The sequence below is a fragment of the Corvus cornix genome, chromosome 14 (genome assembly GCF_000738735.6).
Source record: "Corvus cornix cornix isolate S_Up_H32 chromosome 14, ASM73873v5, whole genome shotgun sequence".
In the NCBI taxonomy this organism is placed as follows: domain Eukaryota; kingdom Metazoa; phylum Chordata; class Aves; order Passeriformes; family Corvidae; genus Corvus; species Corvus cornix.
The window spans coordinates 5,484,920-5,512,289 of NC_046344.1; the positions used below are offsets into that span (position 1 = coordinate 5,484,920).

Genomic DNA, 27,370 nt, shown 5'->3' on the forward strand with positions numbered 1-27,370 from the left:
TATTTAGATTAGAAATTAAAGGTTTCTAACCAAGTGGTGAGGCTGGGAGCAGCTTCCCAACAGGAATACTGGGAAGCTGAAGAATCAGCTCCATTTCTGGTGGAGGTTGTTCTGTTTGTGAAAGAAGTTTTCAGCAGGTGGGGTTCTGCAGTGGGGAGGTCCCAGCCCTGATGATCCTCGAGGTGCCTCACAATCCCTCACAGCATCATCCTCTAATGCAGATGCCAAATAACAGTGAAAGGTGGTCAGGGCTTTGCCAGAGAATGGAGCACAATGATGAGCATGAAACAGTGATGAATAGGAGATCTCCAACCAGGCAGAGCAAGTGACATCTTGGGACAATTTGGGCTGCTTTCAGCAGGCTCTGTGCAGGACATCTGCAAAAGAAGGCAGCTTCTTGCAGGAGCAGGTTCTGCCCCTTTTCCTGGTGGCTGTGTAGCTTCTTTATACTCTGGTTCACATCATTTTCTTTTTTGGTTTCCATAACTGCAGTCTTTCTACTTGATTCCTTCAGCCCTCACCCAAAGCCAAGTCCTTGGCACTGAGACAGGACAGTCCTCTCGCTCCTCATGTCATTGTAATGGAGTAATGGAAAATTCATGTCATTTTTGGAATCAGAATGCCGGGTTATTACCAAAGATCTTCCTGCTTTCTGTCAAGATGTCCTTACTTTCTTCATTAAAATTACATGGGGCATTACCTTCTACTGTGACAGTGTTTCACACCAGCAGTTAATTTTTACACAATGCTTTTCCTTAGGAAAGTTCTCAAGGCTGGTAGGGATCTTCCTGGATTAAGGGCAAGATCATCATTAAAATCCATTTCATTTATACTTTCAGTCCCTTAAACTTCAGTAAAAGAATCTTTAGAAGATAAATGGCTCAGGGCATCTCTTCTTCTCTGCACTTCTTAGCTTGCATTAGACTCAGGAAAATAATTTTTTTCCCAAACATGAGGAATCCCTTTGCATGTCTCTACTTAAGCAAACCACCCAGACACAAATCTCCTTTTCAGTATGCCAGCTCTGTTTCTGTATCTGAAGGAGGATGTGAGGGGCTGCTGGAGAAGCCTTGCTGAGGTGTTATTTCTTTGAGTATCTGCCAACATGATACAGAAGGGGAAAAAAGTCATATTTGAGCCATCCCATGGCTGTATGTGCCAAATTGCTCCGAGCTGTTACAAAGGAGGCCTGGGTTTTCCTCTATGCACACACCAGAGCCCATCACACTGTGACTCCTCTCTAAATGCCTGTATGAAGTTGTTATTAGGCCTTGTTTTGTCTTCCTAATCAAAGCCAGAACAATTTTTATTATTCCTTTTTATTTGCCTTTTTATTTTCTCATGTGTCTTTCAGTAAAATAATGCCAGATGAAGACTGTCCTGTGATCAGTCCCCAAGGAAAAGAGCCACTGAAGAAATTCTGTCTGTGACAAAATAATTTATTTCTTTTTGGAAGCAGTGAAACACTGTTTGGCTCTTCTAGTGTTGGTGGAAAGCAACCTGCCTTTCCAGGGGGTGCTTCTTTATACCCTTCATCACACCTAAGTTTCTGTGGGCCAAGAAGGAAAGGAGCTTGGCTCTTGGTGTGGATTTTTCAGTCAAGAGCCTTTTGCAATGACCACAGCTTAGCAAAATCCTCAAAGCTGCCTTTAACTTGTGTTTTGCAAACCACACAGCCTTCAGCCCTGTGCATTATTAATGTCTGTTTTCACCCGAGCACAGAGCCACTGCCCCTGCTGATGGATGTTTGTTGCCATGCACATCTTAACCAGCCTGTTCTTCACGTGGATGTCTTTCAGCCCCCCAAAGTGGAGAGTCTGAACGGGCTCTTGTTGGGATACCGCATCTACTACCGGGAGCTGGATTATGACGCCGGGCCTGGGACAGAATCCAAAAACATCCAGAACCCCTCAGCTTTAAGAGCAGAGCTCACACGTAAGCCTATGGTTTGGACCCTAAAATACCCCACAATTGTAATCTGTCTTTACACCAGGCACTACATCCCCTCTTGCTCCATGGCAATAAAATGTAAGTCTAAGAGTGCTGGGAATAACTCAGATTTTACACAATCAGCCCGAAGATGCTGAAAAATGCAAGTAATTTCAGTGTGATCAGCATTGTAATGGTCTGTACTGATCTCTGCCAGCACACTGGAACTGATGGTCTGTCCCCCACGTACCCCCTGATTTCCTGCTTTCCACTCCCTCCAGCTCATAATTACCCTGGTACACTTTGTTCTGCCTTCAAATGAGAGTCACTTCATTTTCCTCAACTGGCAACTTTTTCCTTCCTTGCTATTTTCTCAATTGTTTTTATAATTGACATTTTGTTTTTCTTTTTACGGTATGAGGAAACAGCTGAGGAGAATTTTTAAATGGAACTTTTATAATTTCAAAGTGCTTGTCCATATTTTAGAAGAAAATAGCAAAGATGAGCAGGAATTTTTAGGTGCCTGCTTTCCATGTGAGTCACTGGGATTTATGGCTCACATGGGAAGAAGGTGGAGAGGGAGAGAAATAATAGAAAAAAAGAAAAGGCTTTTTAGATAAAGGCTAGAAAGGAAATCAGAGGGAAAAATAGGCAGAATAAGATGATGGGAGGCAGACAGGTGAGCACTCAGTAGCTTGAGAAATAAGGTCCCGCAATGAGATGCCCTCATGGAGGGACCAGCTTTTGTCCTGTTTGATGTCACTGGAATATTCAGAATAAGATAATACTCCAAGAGCAGCGGAATAGGGTTGAGTGAGACAATTTTAATATCTTACATCATCTGCCGTGCTTTCCTGAACCCATAGAAGTGATTTCTACAAAAGCAAGAGTGAATTTTAATGAGGGTGTGGGGTAAGTGGGTGCTTTAAATGTAACATAAGCCCCTAACTCTGACTTCACTTACGTGGTCAGAGCTAATGAGACCCCTCAGACTATGCAGCTTGAACCAGGAGAGAGTAGAGATGTAAAGCTCTTGCAGGTGTAGGAATGCAGAAGGGTTTTTCTCAGACAAAAACTGAATGACTGACTGTGTACACGAAAAAATGAATTTGGATGCTCTCACAAGCCGGAGAGCCTGTGAAACCAACCAGTTTTCTCTTTTTCCCTCTTCTTGTCTGGCCCTGCAGCAATGTTCCTAATCACTGCAAAGGAGAAAAAATGAGCTGTACCTCCCCAGGGAGTCAAGAGACAGAAAGGGGTGGAGAAATGTATTTTAAGATAAATTCCCCTCTTTCTCCTTATAATGCTCACCTTAGAACACCTCTGTTCCTCACTGACCCACGGTTTTGCACAGCTTAGCGTATTATTACAATTCACTCACAGCAGGAATATTGAATTCTTTAAGCGAAACAGTGGGAAATCAAATTCACACTTAAAGAAACAGGTCCTGCCCTGATGTAAGTGTTCACTTTGTGGCCCACGTTCCAGCTCTGTCCTCTGCAGCTCTTCAGGTTTTGAATTTTGCATCTCGAGAAATCAGGATGTAATGCACCACTGAGAGCTTTTGCCCCTAGAAATCATTTCATTGTTACTCATTTGTTCTATTTAATCTAAAAGTCAGAACATTTTTGTGTTGTGTATTTGTGAGTTCCTCTGTTTGAGGAGGAAGTGAAACAGCCCCATGTGAGCGAGATGCTTTTGATGTGTTACGAGAGAGTGATGTGATTTTATTGCCCTAGAAGATATAGTCCTAAAGCTTAAACTGTGTATGGGTGTGCTGCCTCATTTGCCTCTGTCTCTGCTGTACATCATTTGCAATAACTATTTCCTTGCACTGTAACAAGCTTTCTGCTTTGCTTACCCTGAATAGCCCAAAGCAGCTTCAAGACAGTGAACAGCAGCTCTGCATTAACGACGTATGAATTAACACGTAAGTGCACATTGCCTTTGGATGAGGCTCTTTGTAATGGTTCAAAATACACCATGGGCAAACTCCTGTGGCTCTCCTCCGTGGATCCAGCAGAAATCAACACAGATTAATGATTCTGGCTTTCTCAAGTTTCTTTTTCTTTAAGCCTTTTCTTCCCCTACACCCAGAGACATCGATGATGCAAGTAGGTAGCTGTTGTAAAAATGTGGCTGCTGGGAAGGTAAAACATTATTGACTGTAACAACCCAGTATTGCTGATGCCAAATGAATTTTGATTCACTTGCTACATATTTTGCAGTCCATCTGAGTTTAGCTGTATCACATCATTAGTTCTATGATTCAAGCATTGCAATGCTCGGGCATTCCATGGAGTACAGGGCCAATTTAGAAAGGGCCCAATGAATTTATGTGCATCTCCAGAGGTGTTTTCAATTGGAAATGAATAAAATAACATTCGACAGAGTTAAAAGGCAAGTTGCTTTGTGGTGATGATGGTTCACTAGATAGGTTTTGCCCAAGGCTTTTGAGTCACAGATTGTGATGGGCTAAAAAAAAGAAAAAATGAAGCCTGATCCCCACTGAAAGTTGCATGCATGAACTCTCGTGTTCCATTTTCTTCCACATCCAGTTAACACTAAAATCTCCCTTGTGACTTCTCATGGCAGAAAATGAAGTTTCCCTGTGCGAGCTGCCCAGTACCATACGTGTGTATCCTACTATTGGTTGGTTGTTTATGAACTCAGCACTGTTATTTCTGATTTGCTTGCTCCATGTTTTGCAGTCCATCTGAGTTTAGTGATATCACATTAAAAAATTAGGGATGTATCAGATATAATTTACAGCGTGCCCGAGACTGGGGAATGATGCTGAACTCGCAGTCAGATACTGGAGCACAACACTTACAAACACTTCTGTGACACTGAAATTAGAAAAACTTGTCTAATTAGGATTTTTTTAACCTTACCAAACCAATGGCATCCTGTCAGCCCCTGAGTTAAGGGGACTCTGATTTGTAGATAGCAAGGAAAATTATTGGCAAAGGGAGAAATTTGGACCTCTGGCCATGCGTGTCTTAATTCAATGCTCATTTAAATAGGGCAATTTATATTATTGATTGCTCTCTTACTCTAATTTCCCTGTTAAGTATTGTAGATGATAAATATATCTGTTGGGATTGATTCTTTCATCCTGAAAATGCAAAATCTGAAACTGCTCAGGCGCTGCCTCCCCTAATGACGTTGATGTGATTCTGCTCCACCCTCGTTGCATCTGTTAATCACCCACAAACAATTGGGTTTTCTGGATTTTTTCACGCTTCTCTCACTCTCCCACCTCATCTGTCAGAGTAGTTTCTCTATGTCAGCAAACAAATTTGTTGCCTGGTAGCCAAATGGAGTCCAGCCTTCGAATTCTCCTTTCTCGTTGTGATTGATGGACAGGCTGTGGTCACGTTGGAGGAGAAGATACCCATGGAGTACCCGCAAAGGGGCTCCAGGTTCCCCACTGTAGGTCTTGCTCTGCCCCTGCTTCAGCTGTGCCATTCTAGAGCAGTGCAGTTGCCAAATGCCCCCCTCTAAATGAGCATTCCAGGGATTAGGCAAAAGCTAGGCAGGCTCTTCCCTACCAGTGCACATCAAAATGAGACCTCATGGTGACATTTAGAGCCAAATCCTGCCATTTTCTGTCCTTAAGAATGACCTAGAGATGTTGCTCTAGGTAGTTATCCATAAGAAATGGGTATATTCCAAGAGAGATCGTTATTCCTCTAACTGGAGCAACACTGTGAGGAAACACAGGAAAATCCTGCCATTTCACCACAAATATCTTTCAAAATGATGCAAATACTGCTGTGATGTGTGAATCCAGGAAGGACTGAAGTAGACATTGCACTATTGTACTGTCCTATTTCCATGTTTCCTGAGAGACAAGTCTGGAGCTGTAGAGGTGTTGGAGTCTAAAAGATAGCTGTAATACAGTATAAATGATAGTATGTAATATTAATATATAATATTTTACTTTTTTAGAGTTGAAGAAATACAAGCGGTATGAAGTACTAATGACAGCATACAATGTCATTGGTGAGAGCCCTACCAGCACACCAGTGGAAGTGTTTGTGGGTGAAGCAGGTAGGTGAAAAGAAAATTAGTTGATTTCCCTTTTTTTTAAGTACCAGCATGTTTTAGTATTCTCCAGATAATGTTCAATAATTGTCCAGGAAAGGGATTATTTGAAAAATTCCCCAGTCGTTATTGCTGACAGTTTTCTGTAGTTCCCTCTACTGGAATTGGCACTGACAGTTTTTTGCCATTGGAAAACCAGTTGGTCTGCAGGAAGGAGGGAAGAAAGGGCATTTGAAAGAAAGAAAAGAAAATATTTTTGGAGTTGCAGGAGAATGACTGTTCATACCAAATTAGCTTGAGGGAAAAATTGACTCGAGCTAAAGAAGTGAAAAGTGGAGCACAGGAAAGCCACAAGGGAAAAGAAACAAAACTGCAAAACAAAGGAGACTTGGAAAGCTGGTTCTTTTATTTTATAACTCTCTGTGTAGAGACACTGCCTGGCAGCACACCTGGCTTTAGTTTTGCGCTCTTGAAGTGAGGAGACACCGTGCCTGGTTTGATGCTGGCTTTGGAGGCAGGTGGCTGCTCCCAGGAACGTGCAGACTCTGTCACTGCAACCAGCCCTGCAGAAGCTGAGGGTCAGTGGCACTGTTCAAGCCTTTGCTTACTCTGGATCTGGTGCCTGAGTCCTGAGATCTGGTGCCTGAGATCATTTTAAAATTTCCCCACGGGAAGGCTGGAGGTGGAAATCAGGACAGAAGAGTTGACTTGAGAAACGGGTGGTTTGTCAGAGCCCAGATAACCCCCAGCCAGTCTGTCCCCTCAGAAACTCCAGCTGGGAAGGGCAGGACTGGAATAGCTGATGCCTTCCTCCAGCCCTGCCAGCAGGGCCATGTTTATGGTGATCCCAGCTGGAGAGAGGCTGGCACTGAAATCCTTGTTAGTTATGGTCTCAATTTCTGCAGCAGCAGTGTTTGAAGCTCAGAACAAGGGGAAGCAGCTCGACCCTCCCGTTGCTCAGCCCAGCAACAGAGCTGATTGCACTTTGTTCCCGTGTCTCAGGGCTGTGGGATGGAGGAGTTATCAAAGCCAGCACTAACTCGTTTTATTATTAGTCATTAAATATTCTGTTGCTCAAAACTAAGCAAAGCACATTTTTTAAGAAACTCTACTGTGCATTTTTTTAAACTCTGCTTAACCTTTTCATTTCAAATATGGTGCAATATTCACCCTCTTTCTTTGAAAACATCATAAATTAATCAGAGCAGCGTGGCCCTGGAGCGACAGCTGGCAATATTTACATTTTTTTCTAGTTTGCTGTTGCTCCAGCTTACTTCTGCAACTGCAGCGAAGATAGTCCCAGGTGGAGCCAACTGTATCTGGCTTCAAAATACATTTTTGTTTCAGAGCTAAGTATCTCCCTGCTGCAAATGGAGCCAGCACATGACTTATACACATGTACACAGCACGGGAAATCAGCTGGGGAAAACAAGGAAATGCTGTTATATCGTGTCTTTTAATCCCACAGTCCAGATCTTCCTATCATAACTCAGAGAACAGGGCAACAGGAGGAGACAAACTTGAGAGGACACTGAGATAATTGCACAATCCCTGAGTGTCTGAAGGAAGGGGGGCTGGAATTAGATGAGCTTTAAGATCCCTTCCAACTCAAACCATTCCATCATGCTGTGATATCCAGGAGACCTTTTCCAGGCAGGACTGGTGTGTCTGAAGTTGTAGTGTGTGACTTGGCTGTTGTTTTAGAGTTCCCAGATTTACCTCTGGAAAGGGACCATCCAGGTTCACGCAGCAGAAATGATGAATGTAGGATCTTCCTGCCGATTTTCACTCTTGTTGTGTGAAGTTATTACACTTTGTTATATAACTGCCTCTTCTCCCACCAGAACTGGCTGTGATTTATACTGTGAGTGAAGTGATTGGAGATGGTATTGCAATTTAAGTTTTAAATTGATTTGTGACACCTTTGAGTTAAAGTGTGCTGTGGAAATACAAGGTTTTTGTTGTTATTGTTTGCTCGATGTTCTTACCCATGGTAAAGGCAGTTAAGCAGCAAGCTGGAAAAAAATGGCTCTGCTCAGCTCCAGCAATGGGGCACCCAGGTTAAAAAGAGAGAAAAGCTTCCCAATAAACAACAGGTGCTGACACAGGTGCAGTACTGGGCACAAAGTGAGTGAAGATGGCCAGTTCCTGGCCTGAAGCTCTCAGGTAACTCATGTCTCAGTGCTGTTAAACGGGGCCTCGCTCTGCCCTAAGTATTGCAGTAATTCTGGGAGGGGGGAGAACATTCCTCTCTGGCTCGTAAAAAAGGATATACCGCCTTTGTGCCTTTGGGGAACTATGCTGGGCTTAGGCCAGCTCAGTCAAAACACCCATTTCTGTTGGGTGTTCATGTTGCTGATGGTTGTTGTGCTGTTCAGCTTCTACTGAGTGATGCAGAAGGGAGAGTGTCTGTGATTCCTTCCTTCCCTCTTGTGCTCTCCCCTGTTAGATTTGAAGATATTCCTATGATCACACCTGGATTTTTACAATAGAAGTTCCAGTAGGTAATGGAACCACCTGAAAAACCTGGGGGGGGAAGCCATTAAAACCAACCTTCTGCAAGTTTTGCCAATTAAATGAGCAAAATATACCCAAATGGGGAGTTTCTCTCCAGCCCTCAAGTGCTCTTGAGCTGTACTCCAGCCAACTGCCCCCTTGGGCAGCCTGAGCAGGTCTTCCCTGCCCCTGAATGATGGGCAGGTGGGAATTTTGGGAGAGAACAATGGCCCAGACATGAGTAAAAGGCCTCCGTATCCCAACTTGCCTGGTGAACGGGAAAGCTGGATGCCAGTGGTTTGGATCTTTTGGATTTTTTTGATGGTGGTTTTTTATTTTATTCTACAGGTGGAGGAAATGCTTTTCCTTGTTAGAGTAGCCCATAAAATCAAAGGCTCCATTTTGAGTTCTGCCTGGATATTGGCAAAAGTCACTGGTGTGGAGAGCAGTTCTTCCCCGAGATGGGAGAGTGGGCTGGGAGTCCTTGAGCTCAGCGCAGCTGGGAAGGATGTGCTGCCTGTTCAGTCTGAGCAGAGCCCGTGCCTTTCCCCCACCTGCCTCAAGCATCTGGATCCCTCTCCTCCAAGGCCCAAAAGATCCTCTAACACTGCTTTTTAGAGCTGGCTGCAGCTCTGCCCTGCTCATTAGAGAACCATGTGCATCTCCTGACAAATGACAGAAAAATTGAAAGCCACCAGTTGCAGAAATTAGGAAGGGAGTCGCAGCCCCGCTGGCAAGCCCCTTTTTTGCCTTGTTAATTCATTTAACAGTTCAGCTGTCAGGGATGCTGGCTTTGATTGGGGAGGCAGTGAGTGTTCAGCGAGAGGCTGGGTACTGATATTCATCCCAGCCCAAAACGCAGCTGCTACCAGAGGTGCTGTTCTGCTCCACTGAAATTAAGACTCTGTTAGAGCAGCCACTTTATCAAGAGCATTATTCTACCAGGTTGCTGTCACTACCTGATTATGTGGGGGGCTCTGGAGTTTGGGAGACTCCACTACCTGCATTTTAATTAAACAGAAATCACAGGTTTGGGCCAGATGTGCTTCACCTAATTTGGGAAGGTGAATAAAGTAAAATATGGCAGTACAAATCCTGTGCTAACAAGCCTGCAGCCTTCAGTGCTTCTCCCATATACTGCAAAGCTGTTTTGGATGAAAAGTAAAGGAATTCATCACTTCTTCCAGCATCTGTTGCTGGAGTAGAGAGTGTGTGTGATGAGGAGGTGGCACAAGGGGTGAAGTGCTCCGAGAGACATCAGCCTTTAAACAGGTTGTAAATCCATTTGTGTGAAGAGGGGAGTGATGTGTGTCATTATAACTGATGGTGACATTGGTGACCTTCAGAATTCACAAGAACTGATGAGGCTGGGTTGTTGTTGTTGTTCTTTTTAATGATGATCTCTGAGAGCTGGTTCCATAGTGGGAAAGGCAAGGAGTAAAAAGAGCTGGGAGACAAATCCCTTTCTTTAGAAGTCCTCCATTGAAATGCCACTTTGGTTGTACCATCATCTTTCAGAGAAGATTACTTGGCCCTCTCATGTTCTTCCAAGCGAAACTGTAGCTTGGAAAAGAGCAGAAATGGGACAGAGTGATGACTGTCTCTGACCTTTGTCTTCAACACCTGAATCTACCTCTTTGTGCAAAGCCAGCAGACACCAAAGCAAATTTCTTCCTGTTATCTGCAATTATTTTCATCTGCCCTCCTGCCTGCAGCTCCACAGGTGGTCCTGGACTTCACAAACTTTATTTTATTCACCTGTAGCTGACACAGGGAGGGAAGATCTGCTCTGCCAGTAATGTCAGGGGAAGCACTTGGAGCTGCCTGCCCATCTCCAGCATTTTAGAGGCCAGAAACAGAAACCACCTGGAAAGCTCCAAGACTAAAAATAGTGAAACAGGTTTGGGACAGAAAAGGCTACATTGAGAGAGCAAGCCATGATAAGGACAAAGAAGCCTTGTAAGGAAGCAAAGACTGAACTCCACGTACTTCACTCCCCCTTAGAAACTGCTTCCAGCACAGAGCTCTTGTCCCTTCTTACCTGGTTATCTGTGCTGGGGCTATGTCCCTTTGTCTCCGTGCTGAAGGCAGGGAAGGTTGGCAGGACAAGGCTTCTTTGCCCTTGGGTGCTTTAATCTCTTTCTTCAGGCCTCACTCATTTCTGTGTTCACTCCAGATTCCCCCCATGGAGTCACCTCCCCACCGTAGGTCGCTTTCTGGAGAAGGAGGTCCCTCAGCGCTGCCTGGGGCCCCCCTTTCTCTTACAGCACAGCAGCCTTATCTCCTCCCCTGCCCCAAACACAGCGGAGGAGATGCTGTGTGGAGTCCCCTGTGCCCCCTTGGTAACAGCCTGCGAGAGGAATGACAACATTCCAGCACACTGGAGCTGGCAGCCTCCATCCTGCCGTGGCCCCGTGGCTGTTTTCTCCTATCTGCGTGGGACACGTGGGCTGGCTGTGCCTGTGCAGATACAGAGCACGTTGCTGCTGGCACAGCTGCAAGAGCTGGGTGGGCAGTGCCATCCCAGATGCCACTGGAGGAGGGAAGAGAAGGATTATCATGGCCATTTCACATTGCAGTAGTCTAAAACCTGCCAGCCTAGGGGAGAGTATCTTCTCTCGAGAAACAAAAGGGGATGGAGGGAAGCTATTGGGAAATAGAATGGTAAATAAATTACTGGTTTCATTTGCTCAAACTTTAAACAAAGGGCAACTTTGGCACTTTAAAATCACCGAGCCTTTGAATTAATAGGGTATTTGCTTTTTAATTGCTGATGCCTCTGGACCATCAGTAAAAGGCTACTTTTGGGGGATGGCAGGGTGTTTGAAACTGGTTGTCTTTTTTCTCTCCCCTTTAAAGAACCTGCAGAGCTGTTCCAATGTCATGCTCAGTTCAGGACAAGCTTCACCCTGGAGTTCTGGGAATGCCTTGCTCCAGGAGTGACACTGGGTTGCCATCCTGTCCCCAGTGTCTTTCTCTTCAAGGAAGGAGAAGGTCTCCTCTGAGCTTGGAGTTAAAGATGCAAGCCATGTTCTCCAACAATGTGCTAAAAGACAGAGTAAGTCAGAGCAGAGCAAGAAAGGCAAGCTGTAGGAAGATGGAGAGAAAAAGAAGTGGTGAGACATTTTCTGTTTGGATTGGGCAAGTAAGATCTTTCCAGCTTTTCTTGGAAACCAATACGCCTGTATCCCAACAGCATCCCATTTCTGAGAGCAGGATTGGCCACTCAGCACATCCCATCAGTGTTTCTTGGTGGATTTTAAGCTTCTCCAGGTTCACTCTGTGTTCTGGGGCTCCACTAAGGGCTTGTCTGCAGCAAGTCCAATTTGGATTTGTTGTTCCCATCAATGCAGCTCCACTGGAGGTAACAGGAGTGTTGATAGCACTTGGCTGTGGGATCTAATCCTGCAGGGCTGTGGCAGGACAGTAAAAAATAACAAACTAAAGTGGGCCCACATAGAGCATTAGTCACTGCTTGTGTGCTACTGGTATTGCTGCAATGCTGGGGAGTTATGGAAATGAATTTTCTCTATAAGCCTTGGCTCCCTTTCCTACTCAAACTGGCTATTTCTTAAGGGTAATTTTATATTCTTAATCTGTTTACAGATGATGTGAAGGTTTGCTAATTAGACTTCCAGATCTGGTATCTTAGCTCAGTGGCTGCTCTTCCAATGGCAAGGCAGAAAGTAACCGTGCCAGTGTGAGTCTGTGGAAGAAGTGTCCTTAATGTCAACATGTCAAAAAAGACATCCCTGCAGCTCTCTGGAGACTGAAATCTAATGTCAAGACAGAAGGAAGCAAAGTCTGAGAGTCGTAGTGCTGTCAAAGCAAGTTATTCTACCATATAGGAGAAGGAATTTTAAGCGAATGCACTGGAAAGCAGTGTCCAGATTGAGACATAGATTTGATGGGCTTATTTGACATCTTTAATTCTCCACTGACAGTCCAGAAGCTCCCTAAAATGATTTGCAATGTTTTCATGCTGCAAGTAAAAGCCGAACGCGCGCCTCATTAACAGCTCATTAAGTTGTTAATATTGGTCATCAGCAGCCTTTGGTACAGCACAATGCTTTATGCAGTGCGGCAGCTCCTGCTTAGCTCGGGTCTAATTGCCTCTTTTTATCACGTCTCAATGTAGGAAAGATGTTTCTGTCCAAGCAAAAATATCCGCGGTTTTGATGCTCTGCCCCGGCTTGTCCCTGGCTGTGGTTGGGCTGTGCTTGCCGGGCAGCGTTTTGCTCTGATGATGAACTCACAACCCCAACCATTTGATGCTGATTTTCTGGTGCTGACTGTAGCCCGAGACGGGCAGACTCCCGTGCCCAAATTCATCATGAGGGCTCGTGGCTTTGTGCTGCAGTTGGTGGGAGGGGAAGGACAAATGAGCTGTTCTGCTGCAGTGTTCTATGGCCTGTGAAGAGCTGAGAGCAGGGACATCCCTGCACAGAGCAGAGGGCGGAGGGAGGAGAAGCCTGATCGTGTATGCAAAGCTTTACTGGACTGCCAGCACAGCTACTCCATTAAAAGCAGAGGAATTAACCTTCCTTTCAAAAAACACGAGCTATCAGTAGTAAAGTCAAATGAACCAGAAATTGCCCTGGTAAAGAAGTGGGGAAGCCCCTGGCTGATAACCCCTATTCCAGCAGCCACAGGCTGGAGCTGGAGTGCTTCTGACTAAAGGGCTCTATTTGCAGCCAAATTTCTATTTTGCATAATTGTGCAGTCCTGCTCTGCTTGTTTGCAGTCATCCTGGGATATGTGAGCAAAATTTGTGCTGTAAGTATTTTCATATGGGTCTCAACTCCTGTGGCTTTGCCTCCTCTGTACAGCTTTGCTGTGAAGCCAGCTGTGGAGAAACACAGTTGGTTTTCTTCTCTGACATCTGTTTGCTGTATCTGTCATCAATCACAGAACTGGAGGCTTTTCAGGTTGCCCGTTGTAGACTTGAAACAAAAAAAAGTTGCCTTTTTTTCTTATGAAAGTATGAATTAGCAATAGTCTAAAATATTTTGGCCACAGCGGTCCAGACACTGAGATGATATGGGGGTGTAAAACCACAGTGATGATCTCAGGGATGAAAAATAAAGAAAGGAAGAGAAAACTCTCACTGAGAGTCAAGAAAATTTAAATTTAATCTCTCTCTCCCCAGGAGTGCAAGAACACAGTCTTCTGGGGGCTCCCTGGGGTTCCCTGACAGTTGCAATCTGTAAATCCTAAATTAATCCCTCGTGGGGGCCAGCTACCCAAACTGGCATTAAAGCCACAGCAAAAGGTTATTCTGGGGATAGATCCCACCTGTGCCCTTTGACTTTTTTCTGGTACAGCTTTTGACATTTGGTAGATGGCAAACCCAGTGGAGATTATTTGATGCACTCTCTTGGCTGCAGTGGAGCAGGAGGAGTTGCTGGTGCTGATTACACTTTAGTAGGTGCTGCCATTGCTGTTGGTGGATGTGAATGGGTGATTTTGTCAGCTGCCATGAACTTGTGGTATTATGATATTCAAATGTGGCATTAACAAATTATAAGAAGTGGAGCATGACTATAAATAGAGGAGGAGGAATTTTGGGTCCTGGAGAGTGTGGGGGAATAATCCGAAATCAGTAATTTTGTTCTCTAATGGGTAGACTTGTAAGAGAATGCAGGGCAGTGCTTTCCTACCCTGTACTGCTCCCACTGCACACGAGAAAGGATCAGACCAGTGCATCAAACACGCAGCAGCTCTTCAGCATCCCTTGAACTACCTTCAGCACCTCCTGGGGGCGAATCCTGCGCTCATCAGAGCTGGCACTGCTCTCCTTACACAACTGGGTCTGCTCTTCGACAGAGAAAACCCCAATGTGCATGGATGTAAGGGAGAGGGGGCTTCAGGAGCTATCCCTAATTTGCATGGATGTAAGAGAGAGGGGATTTTAGCTTGCAGGTTTGTGCCTGTGTGTTTGTTTGTGCATACCTAATGCTGTCAGGCTCTTGCTGTTCCTGCTCATGGCCCATCTCTGCTGACTGATGGGCTGCCTGCCTGTGTGTGATCATATCCTTGTTGACATGAAAGAAATAGAGGGAAAAGCTCATTTTATTATTCCCCCCTTCTTGTTTTAACCACCTGTACGTCCTTTGCAGAGGCAGTCTGACAGTTCTGTGAGGGCTTTACTTTTGGGCCGGGGCTCTCTCACTCCCTTGATGGATAATCTCAGTATGCAATCTGATAGCCTGTTCCAGGGTTGTGTTTGCTGAGTAGAACTGTGGAATTCAGCAAAAGAAAAGTGTGTAGTTTTTGTTTGCAGGCTCTTTCACACACTGCTCTGAGAGGTTTGCCATGGTTGCAATCACAGTAACCCCTGCATCACCCAGACCACGTCTGCCCCGTGAAATTCCCAGACTGCACACGGCTCACGCACGTGGGAAATCCAAACCCACTTTAAAAGAGTAGGGACCACAGCAACAGCGTTTTCACCACCACCAGAAGAGATGGTGAGGAACAGGATGAAAATGCCTCCTCAGTTCAAAAACAGCACTGGCAGGTAACCCCCTAACTTTATGTCCATGGAAAGATACTTCATTTCTAGTCCTTGTTTCATTTCAGTTTGCAGGAATTCAGTTTGCAGGAATGTCATCTCTCCCTCCTTCCTCCCTCCACTCCCACCTCCCTCCTGTGTCTCTGCAGGTGCTGATGATACCTGTGCCAACGTTGGGAAGGTTCCCAGTGCTAAGCAAAGAAGCTGGGGATGTTACATTTGGGGATCATTTGCAGCTGCTTTAATTTATGTTTCTTCATGACTTTAATACCCTTTAAAAATTTGATGTGGCAAAACACAGCTAGTGTGCTAAATATGGTATACAGAGAGAGCCAAGTGTTTGCCTACCCAGATTAGATGGCACAGAGTAAAACAATTGCAGGTGTTCCAGACTCCCAAAGTCCTCATCCTGACAGCTGTTCTTTTTCTTCTCTTCACCTTTTCTTCTCCACTAAAATAGGTTTCTATATTTTGTCTTTCTATTCTACGTCTTTCTATTTTTGCATTTTTGCTCTCTCATCTTCAGCGTTCACGAAGGTGAGAGAGATTTTTAAGTTCTTATTGTGTTCACTTCCATTGGTATGAGAGGAAATGTTTCAATTTCTCTTACATTGATCTATGCAACCGTGTAAATCAACACATACATCAACAACCCTTGAAAAAGGGGTATTTCCTGAGACCCATTTTGTGTCTCAGGGTGTCGCAAGCCTGACAAAGTTAATACCTGGCAGAGCACTGGCTGTTGGTGCCAAATTGCTGTGCCTGAGTAAGAGGGTAGGAGCACTCAGGCCCAGCGTAGCAAATGGAGTGTGTTGGAGGGGTTAAGACCCACATCCCTGGAATGGGGCTCTGCATCTCTCAGTGCCTCTGAAAAACATCTGAGTAACCACAGAAAGTGCAGCCCACGGAAAAAGCACTGACTTCCATCACGAGACAAAGCCCAGCCTAAAACAGCCAGAAATTAGTGGGAAGAGTGTTTTACATTCTAAATATAGCTTGTGCTGCTCTGTCACAGCAGAAAGCAGCTTTGCAGTAGCTGGTTTTGAAGCACAGTTGACTAATTGTTATTGAGCTAATCGGCATCACTCACACAGCATTCCTGGTGGCACCGAGGCTCTGCCGCACGGGGAAGCTCCGATCCTCTCACTGCTCTTCCCCAGACTCTGTAAGAAAATGGCCAATAAACACTGAACATTTTTCTCTCATGCCACTTTTCCTTCATGCAAGGAGTGACTGCAGACATCTGCAGATTCACCTTTTTGGTTATTCCTGGGAGGTACCATCCTCGCATTCCTTCTTTAGGCCCATATTGCAAGAAAACCCCTTGTGCTCCACCTTGCCTGTTCTGCAGATCAGTCTCACTGTTTTATCTGGTGACCTTCTGTTTGTTGGATTGTGTTTGGCTTTATAATCCACTAAACTATTGCTTATCTACACTGTAGCTTGAAGGCAGCGGCTGCAGCTGAAGAAGCAGCAATCTCCATGTCACTGCAGGGATGTAACTTCAATACAGCGAGGATGGTTTAGGTTAGACTATAATCAAAAAGAATAATATGAGAGTTATTTTATGAGTTGTTGTTATATTATAGATATCCCTATTTTGTTTATTTTTATTTTTAAAATATGGGTATTATACAAACCCCTATTTTAAGAGTTGTTAAAGTAGAGAGGTGCTGGCAGAGTTTGTGTGGGAATGACAGCGCGATCTGGAAAGAAGTCAGTGATTGAGATTACATGAACATCTCACCAGCGAGCTGATCCCGGTGTGACACAGGAGGGTGATGTCTGAGCCTTCTCCAAACCCTTTCCAGCCCTATTTTCCATGCCTGTGTGTTCCAGGAATGGGTCTGTAAACTTTGGAGGCTCTAGTGTGCAAGATTTCACCATCAGCACACGCTGAACTGAGTATTGCTGTGCCTTCTCCCTTGTTGTTAATCACTAGGCAGGTAAAATTACAGCTGATAGTCAGAACATGCTGCAACCACCCCTCCATTGTAATGTGGAGACAGATTAGAGGATTTGAGGGCCTGGAACTGTGTCTTTCTTCTGTGTTTATGCAGCACATTGTGCAATGAGATTCTGGCCTCTAGGTGCTACTAACACCAAAATGCAAACATATTGATTACTAGGGAATAAAGGCAGGCATGTTCTCCAAGTCATGCTTTGAAGAACTGGGGGGAAACACTTGCTAGATAGAAAAGGATCAGAGGTCTTTAAAAACAGAAATTTGCTTGGGATTGTTTGGGATCAAGCTATGCACAGAAAATCTTCAGTCTCTTTCAGTGCATTTTTCTCCTCATTTTTGGCCTGCATGTTTATTTAAATTGGCGTGCGAGTATCAGGGAATCTTGTCCCAAACTTGTCTGTGAATGTCCTGCCAATAATACTGCCACTGCAGAAACAATTAGAAAACCTGTAGAGGAGAAATCCTCTGCTCCCCAGAAACTGGAGCAGATGTAAGAGCAGTGAGGAATGCTTCACAAAACCAGTTATTAAGTTTGCCCAATGAATCACAAGGATTTGTAGCCTACCTATGCCCACAGAGCATCGTGGCGACTGTCACTGGGAAAAGGAATAGTAGTCCCATACTGATGGAAAGCTCTGGGTGCCACACAGCCCAGAGAACAAATATCCCAAGCGAGAAGAGCTGAGGCAAACCTTCTGCAGAGCACGGAGCTCCAGAGCAGGGAGGCCACCAGGGATTTTGAGCACCTTCTCTTTAAAGGTTAGAAGCATTTGCAAGCTCAAATTGCCTGCAGTGTGAGCAGAGCCTGCTCAGTGCAGCTGGGAAATGAGGGCAGTGGTATGTTTAAATGTGGATTTAGATGCGTAACTTTATTTATGGGCTCATTTTGACACTCTCACCACGTTTCTGGATAGATTTGTTGTCTTTACGTGATCCTGCCAGCAGCAGCCCAGCCCGTATTTGTTACTATTTGTTACTAATTACTATACAACCTGCTCAGTCGTTCTCCTTACGTTTTGGCTGAGGGAGAGTTTCAAGGAGACAATCTCAAAGGTAAATTGAAATCAGATAAGAAAAGAAATGTTAACAAATATCTGCATGAGATTCCAAGGCAGGATGCGTGCACAGAATTCGACCTCATGAGTACACAGACGATTTTTTCAGGCAAAGTGAAATGCTTTCCACCTGCCAAGAGCTGTGTTTGGACCCTCGGGGGTCTGTGTCACTCGTGCTATAGTTGATAATGTCACTAACACCTAAAGCAGTGTGAGGTATGCAGCTCTAACCTTGCTTTTTATGTATTTGAGATTTCAACAGCCATGAAAAATTCCGAGCTCAGTAATCTTGAAGTGCATTCCTAGAAGGTAAAAAGCGTTTTGAATTCACCTTTAAAATGCGCTTGCTTTTATTGGCACAGGCTATCCATATATTTAGGGAATGGTTTGGGGTTGCAAACAGGTAGAGTCTTCAGGGATATGTTTACTTCTTTTTGAAGTATTTCACTTCACCCTTGATGGAACGTGCTGTCGGCGCAGAGCCACATCAAGCATCAGCAGCACTCTTCTGCTGTCCCTCGCTGTCAACAAGAAATCTGTGCTTAGAGGATGAGGGACACCTCAGCCTTTGAAAGTTGAACAGAGGGACAGACTCACAGGGCACAAAACCAAACAATTTGCGTCTCGTGGAGGCTCTGAGGCAGCCAAGAGAAATGTCTTTTTCCACACTTTTTTGTTCATTCCTCCCGTCAAATTTTCTGCCGCTGTGCCAGCGAAAATGCAGCTCCAGCAGCGTGTCAGTGCAGAGTTATCACTGGCAGGTTTTAACCACTGTGTTTCTTAGATGTGCTGCATGAAGGGCTTGAGGAAAAGCAGTGTTTTTCTGGCAGCAGGTTGCACACACCATCTCCTCTGATGGTCGCGTCTCAGAAGCAGCATTTGTTCCAGGCTGGCACATGGCATCCCAAGAAAAATGCTCTTGTAGGTGCTGCTTCAGACCTGGGTGTTGAGAGCACTTTGAAGCTGTCAGCTCAGGACATACAGTGGTGTGACTCCTTAGAAAGGAAATATGCTGCTAAAGCGACCCATTTTCCTCTGTGACTGTACACACTCCTGTTTCCCTGAGCATCTCTTCGTGGCAGATCTCCGGGATGTGTTTTCAGCTTTGCTCTCTGTGATCAGTTTGGCCTCACGCTATGGTTTCTGCTGTGAAAGTCTCAAAATCTTGAGGTTTTTGGTCCCTAACAGAGCTCCCTTGAACTGAGGGCATCCAGCCAAGCAATGAGCACAGAAGGCAGGGCAACAATTAGACAAGTGCATCCTTGTGACCAAGCTGGGTTTTACTGATGGTCACTGTCACCTCATGCATTCACCATCCAGCCAAAAAGGAAACAAAAACCCCACAATAAATAAAGAGTTTTAACCGAGCCCTGGGATAAAGGCTATTTTCAATTTTACCATTCACGTTTTAATTGTATAGCAATAATTTTGCAATAGAGTTGCCAATGGCAAACATGCAAAAGACATTAACTTTATTTATGTTTTGGATTATTAATGTGGCTGTTAAAATTCCTCCAGTTAGTTTTGATTGAATTGTTTTTTTGTGCGATTCTGTCGTTTAATGGAGCGGTAAATAAGAATTTCTGATAATGAGCCCAAGCATCTGTCACAACAACCTGGCGCTGGTTATTAACATTTCCATTAACGGCAGGGTGGGCAGTGATAATATGGAAACCACACAGTTAGAACAAAATAAATAGTTGGTGTCAGGCTGAGTGGGTGTTAATTACTTTTTTATTTTATAACTCTGGGGGGAGGGAGTATTGGTAGAAAAGTGTGACTTATGAAGGTCATTCTCTCTTAAGAAAGAAGTCTCCAGAGGAACAGCTAACCGGGGCTATCCAGTGCAAGCGGTGAATATTTTATCGCTTCTATTTATGGCCCAGAAAGGGGCAGAGAGAAAAGAGACAACTTTCTCAGGGGGTCTGGCTGAAGGCTGTGGCACCATGAACACAGAGAAAGGAGAAGCGTAGCCTTTGCCCTGCCTTTCTCTCCCCACTTCTGGAGTTTGACCAGGACACGCTTCGGCACCTTTTCTGTGAACAGAACAGGAGCTGTTTTGTTCAAACCTGCCGGAGGCACAGACAGCAGGTCAGGAGAACAGAGCGTCCTCAGTAGCCGCTGGGGAGGAAAATCCACCTGCACCAAGTTGGATCCTGACAAAGGCAGGGATAGAGTGACCCAGGTGCACTCAAAGATTGGTTTTCTAGCACAGCACAATGCAAAGAAGAAATGCCATCAGGAGCCAAAGAGGGCCTGTGTGTGCATGTGGAGGTGTAATCAAAGTGGAGCTATCAAGTAGCAAACTAAGAGTCACTCCATCATACATAAAATATTGGTGAATTGATTAGCAGCTGACTAGGTTTGGAGGTAATTTTAGGCAGTATTTTGCCCCAAAATCTTGCTGCTGAGTGGGATTTGGGCTGATGGTGGTAGGGGCTGCCTTGCTCACCAGGAACAGTTGATCAGCCACCACCAAAGGTGAGACCCAAACTACCAGGAAACCAAAATTTTCCTTTCTTTTCCAAAGCTGCTGTCAGGATTGGGTTGATTCAGTGTCTAAGCCAGCCTGCATCCCGAGGCTCAGCTGCTCCTCGCGCCTCTTGTGCCGAGACATCCCAATGACGCAGATACCCCGGGGCTGGCTCGTTGCTGACTTGTGGCATAAACAGAGTCTGCCCTGGGTCCTTCTGCAAATGGAAAACCTGGATATGAGCTAATTCTGCTTGTCACTGTTAATTCTTCTGTCCTTCTTCCTCCCTAGCACCGGCACTGGCCCCACAGAACATCCAAGTCAACTCCCTTTCCGCGAGCCAGCTGGAGCTCACCTGGGACCCCCCTCCTGCCGACAGCCAGAACGGGAACATCCAAGGCTACAAGGCAATCCTCCCATTCCTCCTGTTTCCATTTATCTTGCTTGGCATTGCTATTTACTTGTGAGAGAGCTCTACAGAGTGCAGTCGCCCTCACCGCATAAGGCAACTTAAAACAGTGCTCAGGCTGCAGTAGGGAACAGCAGCAAGTCCCAAAAGCAAAAGAGAGAGATTGGGAGAGGGGAGAAGAGAAAAGGGGAGAGTGTGTCATTATTTATGGAGAAGGGAGAACATGGGGAAACAGAGCATGCAGATAAGGAAGCAGCTCCGCTTATGCAGGCAACGTATCTGCTCCAAAAAGCAACACAGATACACAAGAGCTGGGGGCAAGAAATGTATTGAAGAAAATTAACTGAGCTTTCCCTCCATCAAATGTTACAAGCCTTTAGGAAGAGCAGAACTTTCTTCCAGCTAGAAGCCTGAGCCAGGTCAAATTTTGGAAGCATTGCTTCGTTTCCTTAACTTTAACTAAATTAAATCAGAGTATTAATTGCATTCGGTTTGCAGGAGGTGAGCACATTGCAGAGACACGCTGCTCAGCACCTCCAGCATGACAATGGACCCTCAGAGAGTGGGAATGGGCAAGTCTACAAACACTGGAGCTTGGCTTGGGTTCAGTGTCTGGCTCTGCCTCTCTCCATGAATTTAGATCCATAAGTGAAGGAAAGCCAAGCCAATGTGAATAATCTGGCATCCCTTCTTGGCAGTAACAAGCATCCTTATATATCAATCCCTGTCCTTTCCCTTTTGTACGTATATAGATGGTTTCAGCAGCTTGGCTTGGAGAGCCAAGGTGGAGTCTTGCCTTGGCTTGCTCTCTCCACTCTCTGGCTTGCTTTGGCCAGATTTGGTTGTAATGCTCTCGCTGCCAGGCCTGTCCAATAAATAGGGCTGGCACCACCTGCTTGGAAACAAATTCTCCGAAGCCTAATTTTATGGCATCAGGGTAAAAATTATATAATGGAAGAAGGGGGGAAAGCACCTCAAGGAACTTTAGGGAGAATCTTTGTTACCCTCTTCAGGAGGGCATTTTCCTGGGTGTGCTTTGAACACCAGTGGTGTGGCAGTGCTGTTTGTGTGCAATGGGGAGTTATGGACCATCAGGGTGTATCAGGATGCCAGTGCTGACAGGCAGCTTGCATTGAAGGGAGTATTTAAACGGACTTCTCCTCACTGAATTCTGGCAGCTCATACCTGCTGTCATTAGGCCATATTCTTCAGCCTGTGCTCTATTTTTGAGTGATGTACTCAGCTACGTGGTCATTGGACTCAGGGGAATTTTCCAAAGGAAAAGATTTGGCAGGTGCTGAAAAATCTGAGTATCCCAACTAACAGAGGAGTCCAGACAAGATTGCACCATCTTCCTGGACATTTTTAGCTGTAGTCCCCAGATATCTTCTAGGTGTAGGATATACTAAAACATGTGACAGGATGAGAGGAAATGCCCTTGAGTTGCACCAGGGGAGGTTCAGATTAGATATTAGGAAAAATTTCTTCACAGGAAGCACGGTCAGGCATGGGAGCAGGCTGCCCAGGGAGGTGGTAGAATCACCAAGCCTTGAAGTGTTCCAAAGGCGAGTGGATGTGGCACTTGGGAACGTGGGGGTCAATGGTCGGACTCATGATCTTAGAGGGCTCTTCCAACGTTGATAATGCTGGGATTCTTGCTGTCCCAACAGATTTATTACTGGGAGAGCGACACCCTGAATGACACGGAGAAGGTGAAGGTCCTTTTCCTCCCGGAGACAACCGTGCGGCTCAAGAACCTGACGAGCCACACGCGGTACCTGGTCTGCATCTCCGCCTTCAACGCGGCCGGGGACGGCCCCAGGAGCAGCCCTGCCCAGGGCAGGACGCACCAGGCGGGTACGGGACCTTGGCCTGCTCACCTGGGCACGGGCCAAGGGAAATAGGGGCAGGCAGGAGGGCACTGCTCTTTGGATTTACATTGTAGAGGTCTTGAAAGGGGGAAAAAAAGCATAAAACAAGTGGAGTGTGTGGAAAGGGAGTGACACAGCTGAAATGAAAGCGGAGTGGCAGAAGGATCGGTCCCTAAACTAAGCTGGTCCAGAAGGAAACACTGTGGCTGTTTCTGGTTTCTGGTGTCACGCCTGGAAATCAGAAGGAACTCATCTCCAGCGCCTGGAACTTGCCATGACAATCCTGTGAGACAATTAGCATGCTTTTTAGAATTCCTCCCTATTTTTTTTTTTAAAGCTGGATCAGCAGCCTCCCAGTCGGGTTGAGCAGTCCCTGTGCTGGATGTGCTGGGAGTAGTCTGGCACAGGGTGAAGGCAATGCCCTTGGTGGTGGCTGTGAAGAGGAGGTGGCTCCCATAACACCCTTCTGAGGCCCCTTCCATTCCATGCCCTACCTCCTTGTTTGCTGTGGAAGTTCAGTTTTGTAGCTGACTGGCTGTATTTTTAGGACAGGCTGCGTTTCTGACTGATTACAGGACATTTGGATACAACTGACAAATCCCATTCTCAGCTTGTTTCCTTTAGATTTAGGCTGGGCAAATAAAGCAATGTTTTATAATATATATGTATATCAGATTGACTGCTGCTGCTGCAATTCAATCTGTGTGCAATCCTTTCAGCACCCAGTGCTCCCAGCTTCCTGGCCTTCTCTGAAATCACTTGCACTACACTCAACGTATCTTGGGGTGAGCCAGCAGCAGCAAATGGAGTCCTGCAGGGTTATCGAGTCGTCTACGAGCCTCTGGCTCCTGTCCAGGGTAAGAAAGACCTCTGATCATACATATTCATGGAGAAATGACACAATAGTACTGCAGGACCTTTCATCTCTGCCCAATTTCCTACTTGCTCTCTGCCATTTTCTGAGAGAAGCCTGGTGGCAAAGGGTAAATAAAACAATTCCGCTTTTGCCAAAACGCTTCAGCGAGCCATAATATTGTGGGATATAGCTTTTGTCTTGTCTTCTCTCACTTTCTTGCACAAACTATAGTCTGTGTGATTTGAAAAGTCGTTTGACAGCCGTCATTACCTGATCTGGGCAAAGAGGAAGCTCAGCCTGGGAGTGCCTGATTGTCTCCATGCTCTGCCTTTGAAACTGCTGAGTAGGCTCCATCCCAGAATAGTTGGCAGGCACATTTGTGTTGCTTATCACGTCATGTGTCACTTCTGTTATCACAGAGATTGCCCAGGCATCAAATGTGCTGGTCATCACTGGTAGCACCTCTGCTGTTACAGGGGAGGATAACAGGACAGAGACGTGGTTGTGCCTCTTCACACGGAGTTTTCAGGCAGCATTTTTAACCCAGCACTAGATTCCAGTTAAACCACAACAATGTGCTGGCCACAAACGCTTCATTAATTTGCCAGAGCAGCAACGGAGGAGGATTTGGCAGTTTCTCTGAAAACAAATGTAAATTCATTCCAAAGGTGAATTAGAAAAGATGACATAGTTTGTGGATGGACTTACTAATATTTTTATATTGCTGGTAGATTGCCAATAGTTCAATAGGATGTCCAGCTTTGGCAGCGTGACAGCAGGGAGAGTAATTTCAGCCATTGCCAATCCATTTTAAACTCTTTTCCAAAGAAATAAGGATATCAATCACTTGCATTTGCTTCTTCTGTAAGGAATAATGATCTATATTGTCTAAATATCCATGTCTCATGCACTGAGAAAGTTAAACTCAGGATTGAAAACACCAGAATAAAAGCACTGTCAGCCTTTATGGCTGGCAGGTCAGAGCACAAAGAGCTAATACAGGAAGCATTTCTAATTCTGACCAAGAAATATGCACAGGGTATGCAGGAGGTTCAGGCTGGTTGGGCATTTCCTCCCTTTTCTTCATTCCTATGCAATGTTTAAGAATACATTTTTTTCCCCTGAAAATATGGAAGTGTCAGATCATGTTTTCTCTGCACGCATTTGACTTAACATCCTTCAGGACCTTTGTTGTCTTTTCTTCTCTTCTCCACCTCTGCTTGTGCTGCCCCTGACTCCAGCTTGTCTCTCCTTCCCCTCTGGAAGATTTCTGATGGGAGCAGGAAGGTTATGGAGGGCTCTCCCTCAGATGCAAAATTTTTGCCTAAATGTATTTTCCAGTCTTTACCCACCTTTTGCTCTTGTGCCAGCATTTTTCTTTCAGCAAACATATTTATCCTCCTGCCATGGAGAAGAATCCCTTCCTTGATGCCATCATTTTCACAGATTTACAAATATTCTAAGTTGGGAAGAACCCACATGGATTATCAAGTCCAACTCTTAAGTAAATGGCCCATATGGGGATAGAATCCACGTTCCTCCGTGTGAGCACTGCAGTGCAACAACCTACATGGACTGGACCTTCTTCTGCAGCTTTTCTCCTTCATATTTTGACTTTCCACCCATCCTTGATTTTTGGCCGAGCGTCCTCCCATGGTGACACCTTCTGCCTTCCCACTCACAAGCCACCACTTACCTGCCCATTTTTCCAAGCTTTCCAGCAGCGATCGGTTCTTTAGCACAGTCTTATCCCTGTTTGACCTTTTATTGTTTAAGCTTTACACTGTTATGTTTTACACAATAATAGACAACAAAATTGCCCCAGAGCCTTTTTGAACAGTTCTTTTTTTTTTTTTTTTTTCCTTTTTGGAACATAACTTGAAAATGACAAATGCCTCCTGATTTGTCTCAGAGAAATGAAATAGTTCACCTGTGGAAGGATGGAGCGCTTTTACTGCTTCCTCGTTAGCCAAGGAAAGATTCCCTGAGTTATAGATTGTATCTGGGAGAAAACTTTGAACAGAAATTGCTTGGACATTACTCTTTATTTAAGTGATTAAAACTGAAAGCATCATCTTGATTTGCATAAAATAAGCATCTGGATTGAAAACATCTTCCTTCTGCGTTTTTTGGAAATATAAACTAGCAAGCAGCTCTTTCTAGTGGGAAAAACCTTCTCCTACTTCCTATCTCCTTGGTTTGAAATGTGTCATGTACATCTACAGAACCAAAAAAATGCCAGAAAGACTTTCTAGATTTGAACTTTTTATTCTGTAAAATATTTTATGAATCAAATTCTTTTCATTGACTTACTTTTAGAAAATTTCAGTGAAAAGCAGATTTTTGTTTTCAAACCACTCATTGTCCCTTGGTCCTTTATGCAGCATTGAGAACCTAAAGGTGATACTAGCTGTGAACCTGGGTGAAGGTAGCAACTCTGATTTTAATTGATCCTTGTAAGAAAAGTTCTGAGAGGGAGAAGAGTGAAACACAAGTCACAGCTCCAGCCTTGTTTAAGTTCCCAGCGCTTTGGTTGCATCCCCTGTTGCCGTGACATTTGCAGCCCCAAGGTCCCAGTGAGCTGCACATCCTTCACTCTCCATCCACATGGGGATGGTGGACATGGCAGGAGGAGATGAATGGAACAAACCTGGCCCTTGTTCCTCCTCCAGACCGTGTTGCAGGTTATTTGGGGAAGCAACAACAGAGAAATGCTTATTTAGGAAGCAGTGTGGAATGTGTGCTCCTCTTCGTTTACCTCCTCCTTTCTTCCCAGAATAATTAGTGAAGTTACATGGAGTCTCTTGGTAATTTCCCAGTTGTGTTGTAAGGTTTTTTTCCTTGTCAGTACCCACTTATCAAGCTTAAACTCTAATTATACTTATCAGTGCTGAAAATTGCCTATTATCACTACTTAAACTTCTGCTAATTGTAAGAAATACTTTCTTAGCAAACTGTTAGATAATTTTACTTACCATCTAGATGTAATAAGCTCCACTTGATTTCTATTTTTGCATTGAAACTCCCTCTTATTTTTTTATCTGCATGGCTGTTCCAGGGGTGAGCAAGGTGGTGACTGTGGATATTAAAGGGAACTGGCAGCGCTGGCTGAAGGTCCGGGATCTCACCAAGGGCATGACCTATTTATTCCGAGTGCAAGCCCGAACCATTGCCTATGGACCTGAACTGCAAGCCAACATCACAGCCGGGCCAGCAGAAGGTGAGGGGAGCTATAAAAGCAAATCACAAGTCACAAATCACTTCTACCAACACAGGGCACCAGCAGGGAATGGTGCACATAGGGCTTCATATGAATTTCCAAGCCAAGGAGAGGCTGAGTCACGGGACGTGATTCAGTGCATTTCACAACTGCCATGAAAAACATATTTCCTTTTTTTTCCTGAAAGCTAGAAGTCTAATGTGAATAAACAAAACGCTGTAAATAAATCATAATGCAAACAGGCCAGCCAGGGATTTCAGAGCTGCAGCCTGACAGCGCAGTGCATTATTCTGATTGTACTGCTCTGCAGTGGGAGTCAGAACTGGAGTAGCTGCCGAAACAAGCAGAGGTTCCTGGATGCAAAACCAGAAAGAATTTACAATTCTTCTCTCCTGACATGTTGGCTTATTCAGAGGGAGAGATCTGTGGATTTCCTGCTGCGTCAAGAGCAGCTGCAGGGCAGCGTTCCCCACTTGGTTCAGTGTCTGTACCCAGAGCTGGTTTTCTTATTTGATCAGTGACTTTGATAAA

General features: G+C 45.0%; 1 protein-coding gene across 7 annotated transcripts in view; it reads left to right on the forward strand.

Moving 5' to 3' along the window:
* Positions 1–27,370, forward strand: part of SDK1 (sidekick cell adhesion molecule 1) — a 387,822-nt gene that overhangs the window by 333,445 nt on the left and 27,007 nt on the right. For 6 of the 7 annotated variants that reach the window (XM_039560133.1, XM_039560134.1, XM_039560135.1 and 3 more), the window contains 7 exons: positions 1,800–1,935; positions 3,800–3,859; positions 5,884–5,985; positions 20,775–20,890; positions 22,563–22,749; positions 23,483–23,620; positions 26,678–26,839. In XM_039560133.1, coding sequence (XP_039416067.1) covers positions 1,800–1,935; positions 3,800–3,859; positions 5,884–5,985; positions 20,775–20,890; positions 22,563–22,749; positions 23,483–23,620; positions 26,678–26,839 — 901 coding nt within the window. The remainder of the gene's footprint in view (positions 1–1,799; positions 1,936–3,799; positions 3,860–5,883; positions 5,986–20,774; positions 20,891–22,562; positions 22,750–23,482; positions 23,621–26,677; positions 26,840–27,370) is intronic. The other variant, XM_010392386.4, reaches the window with a different exon arrangement.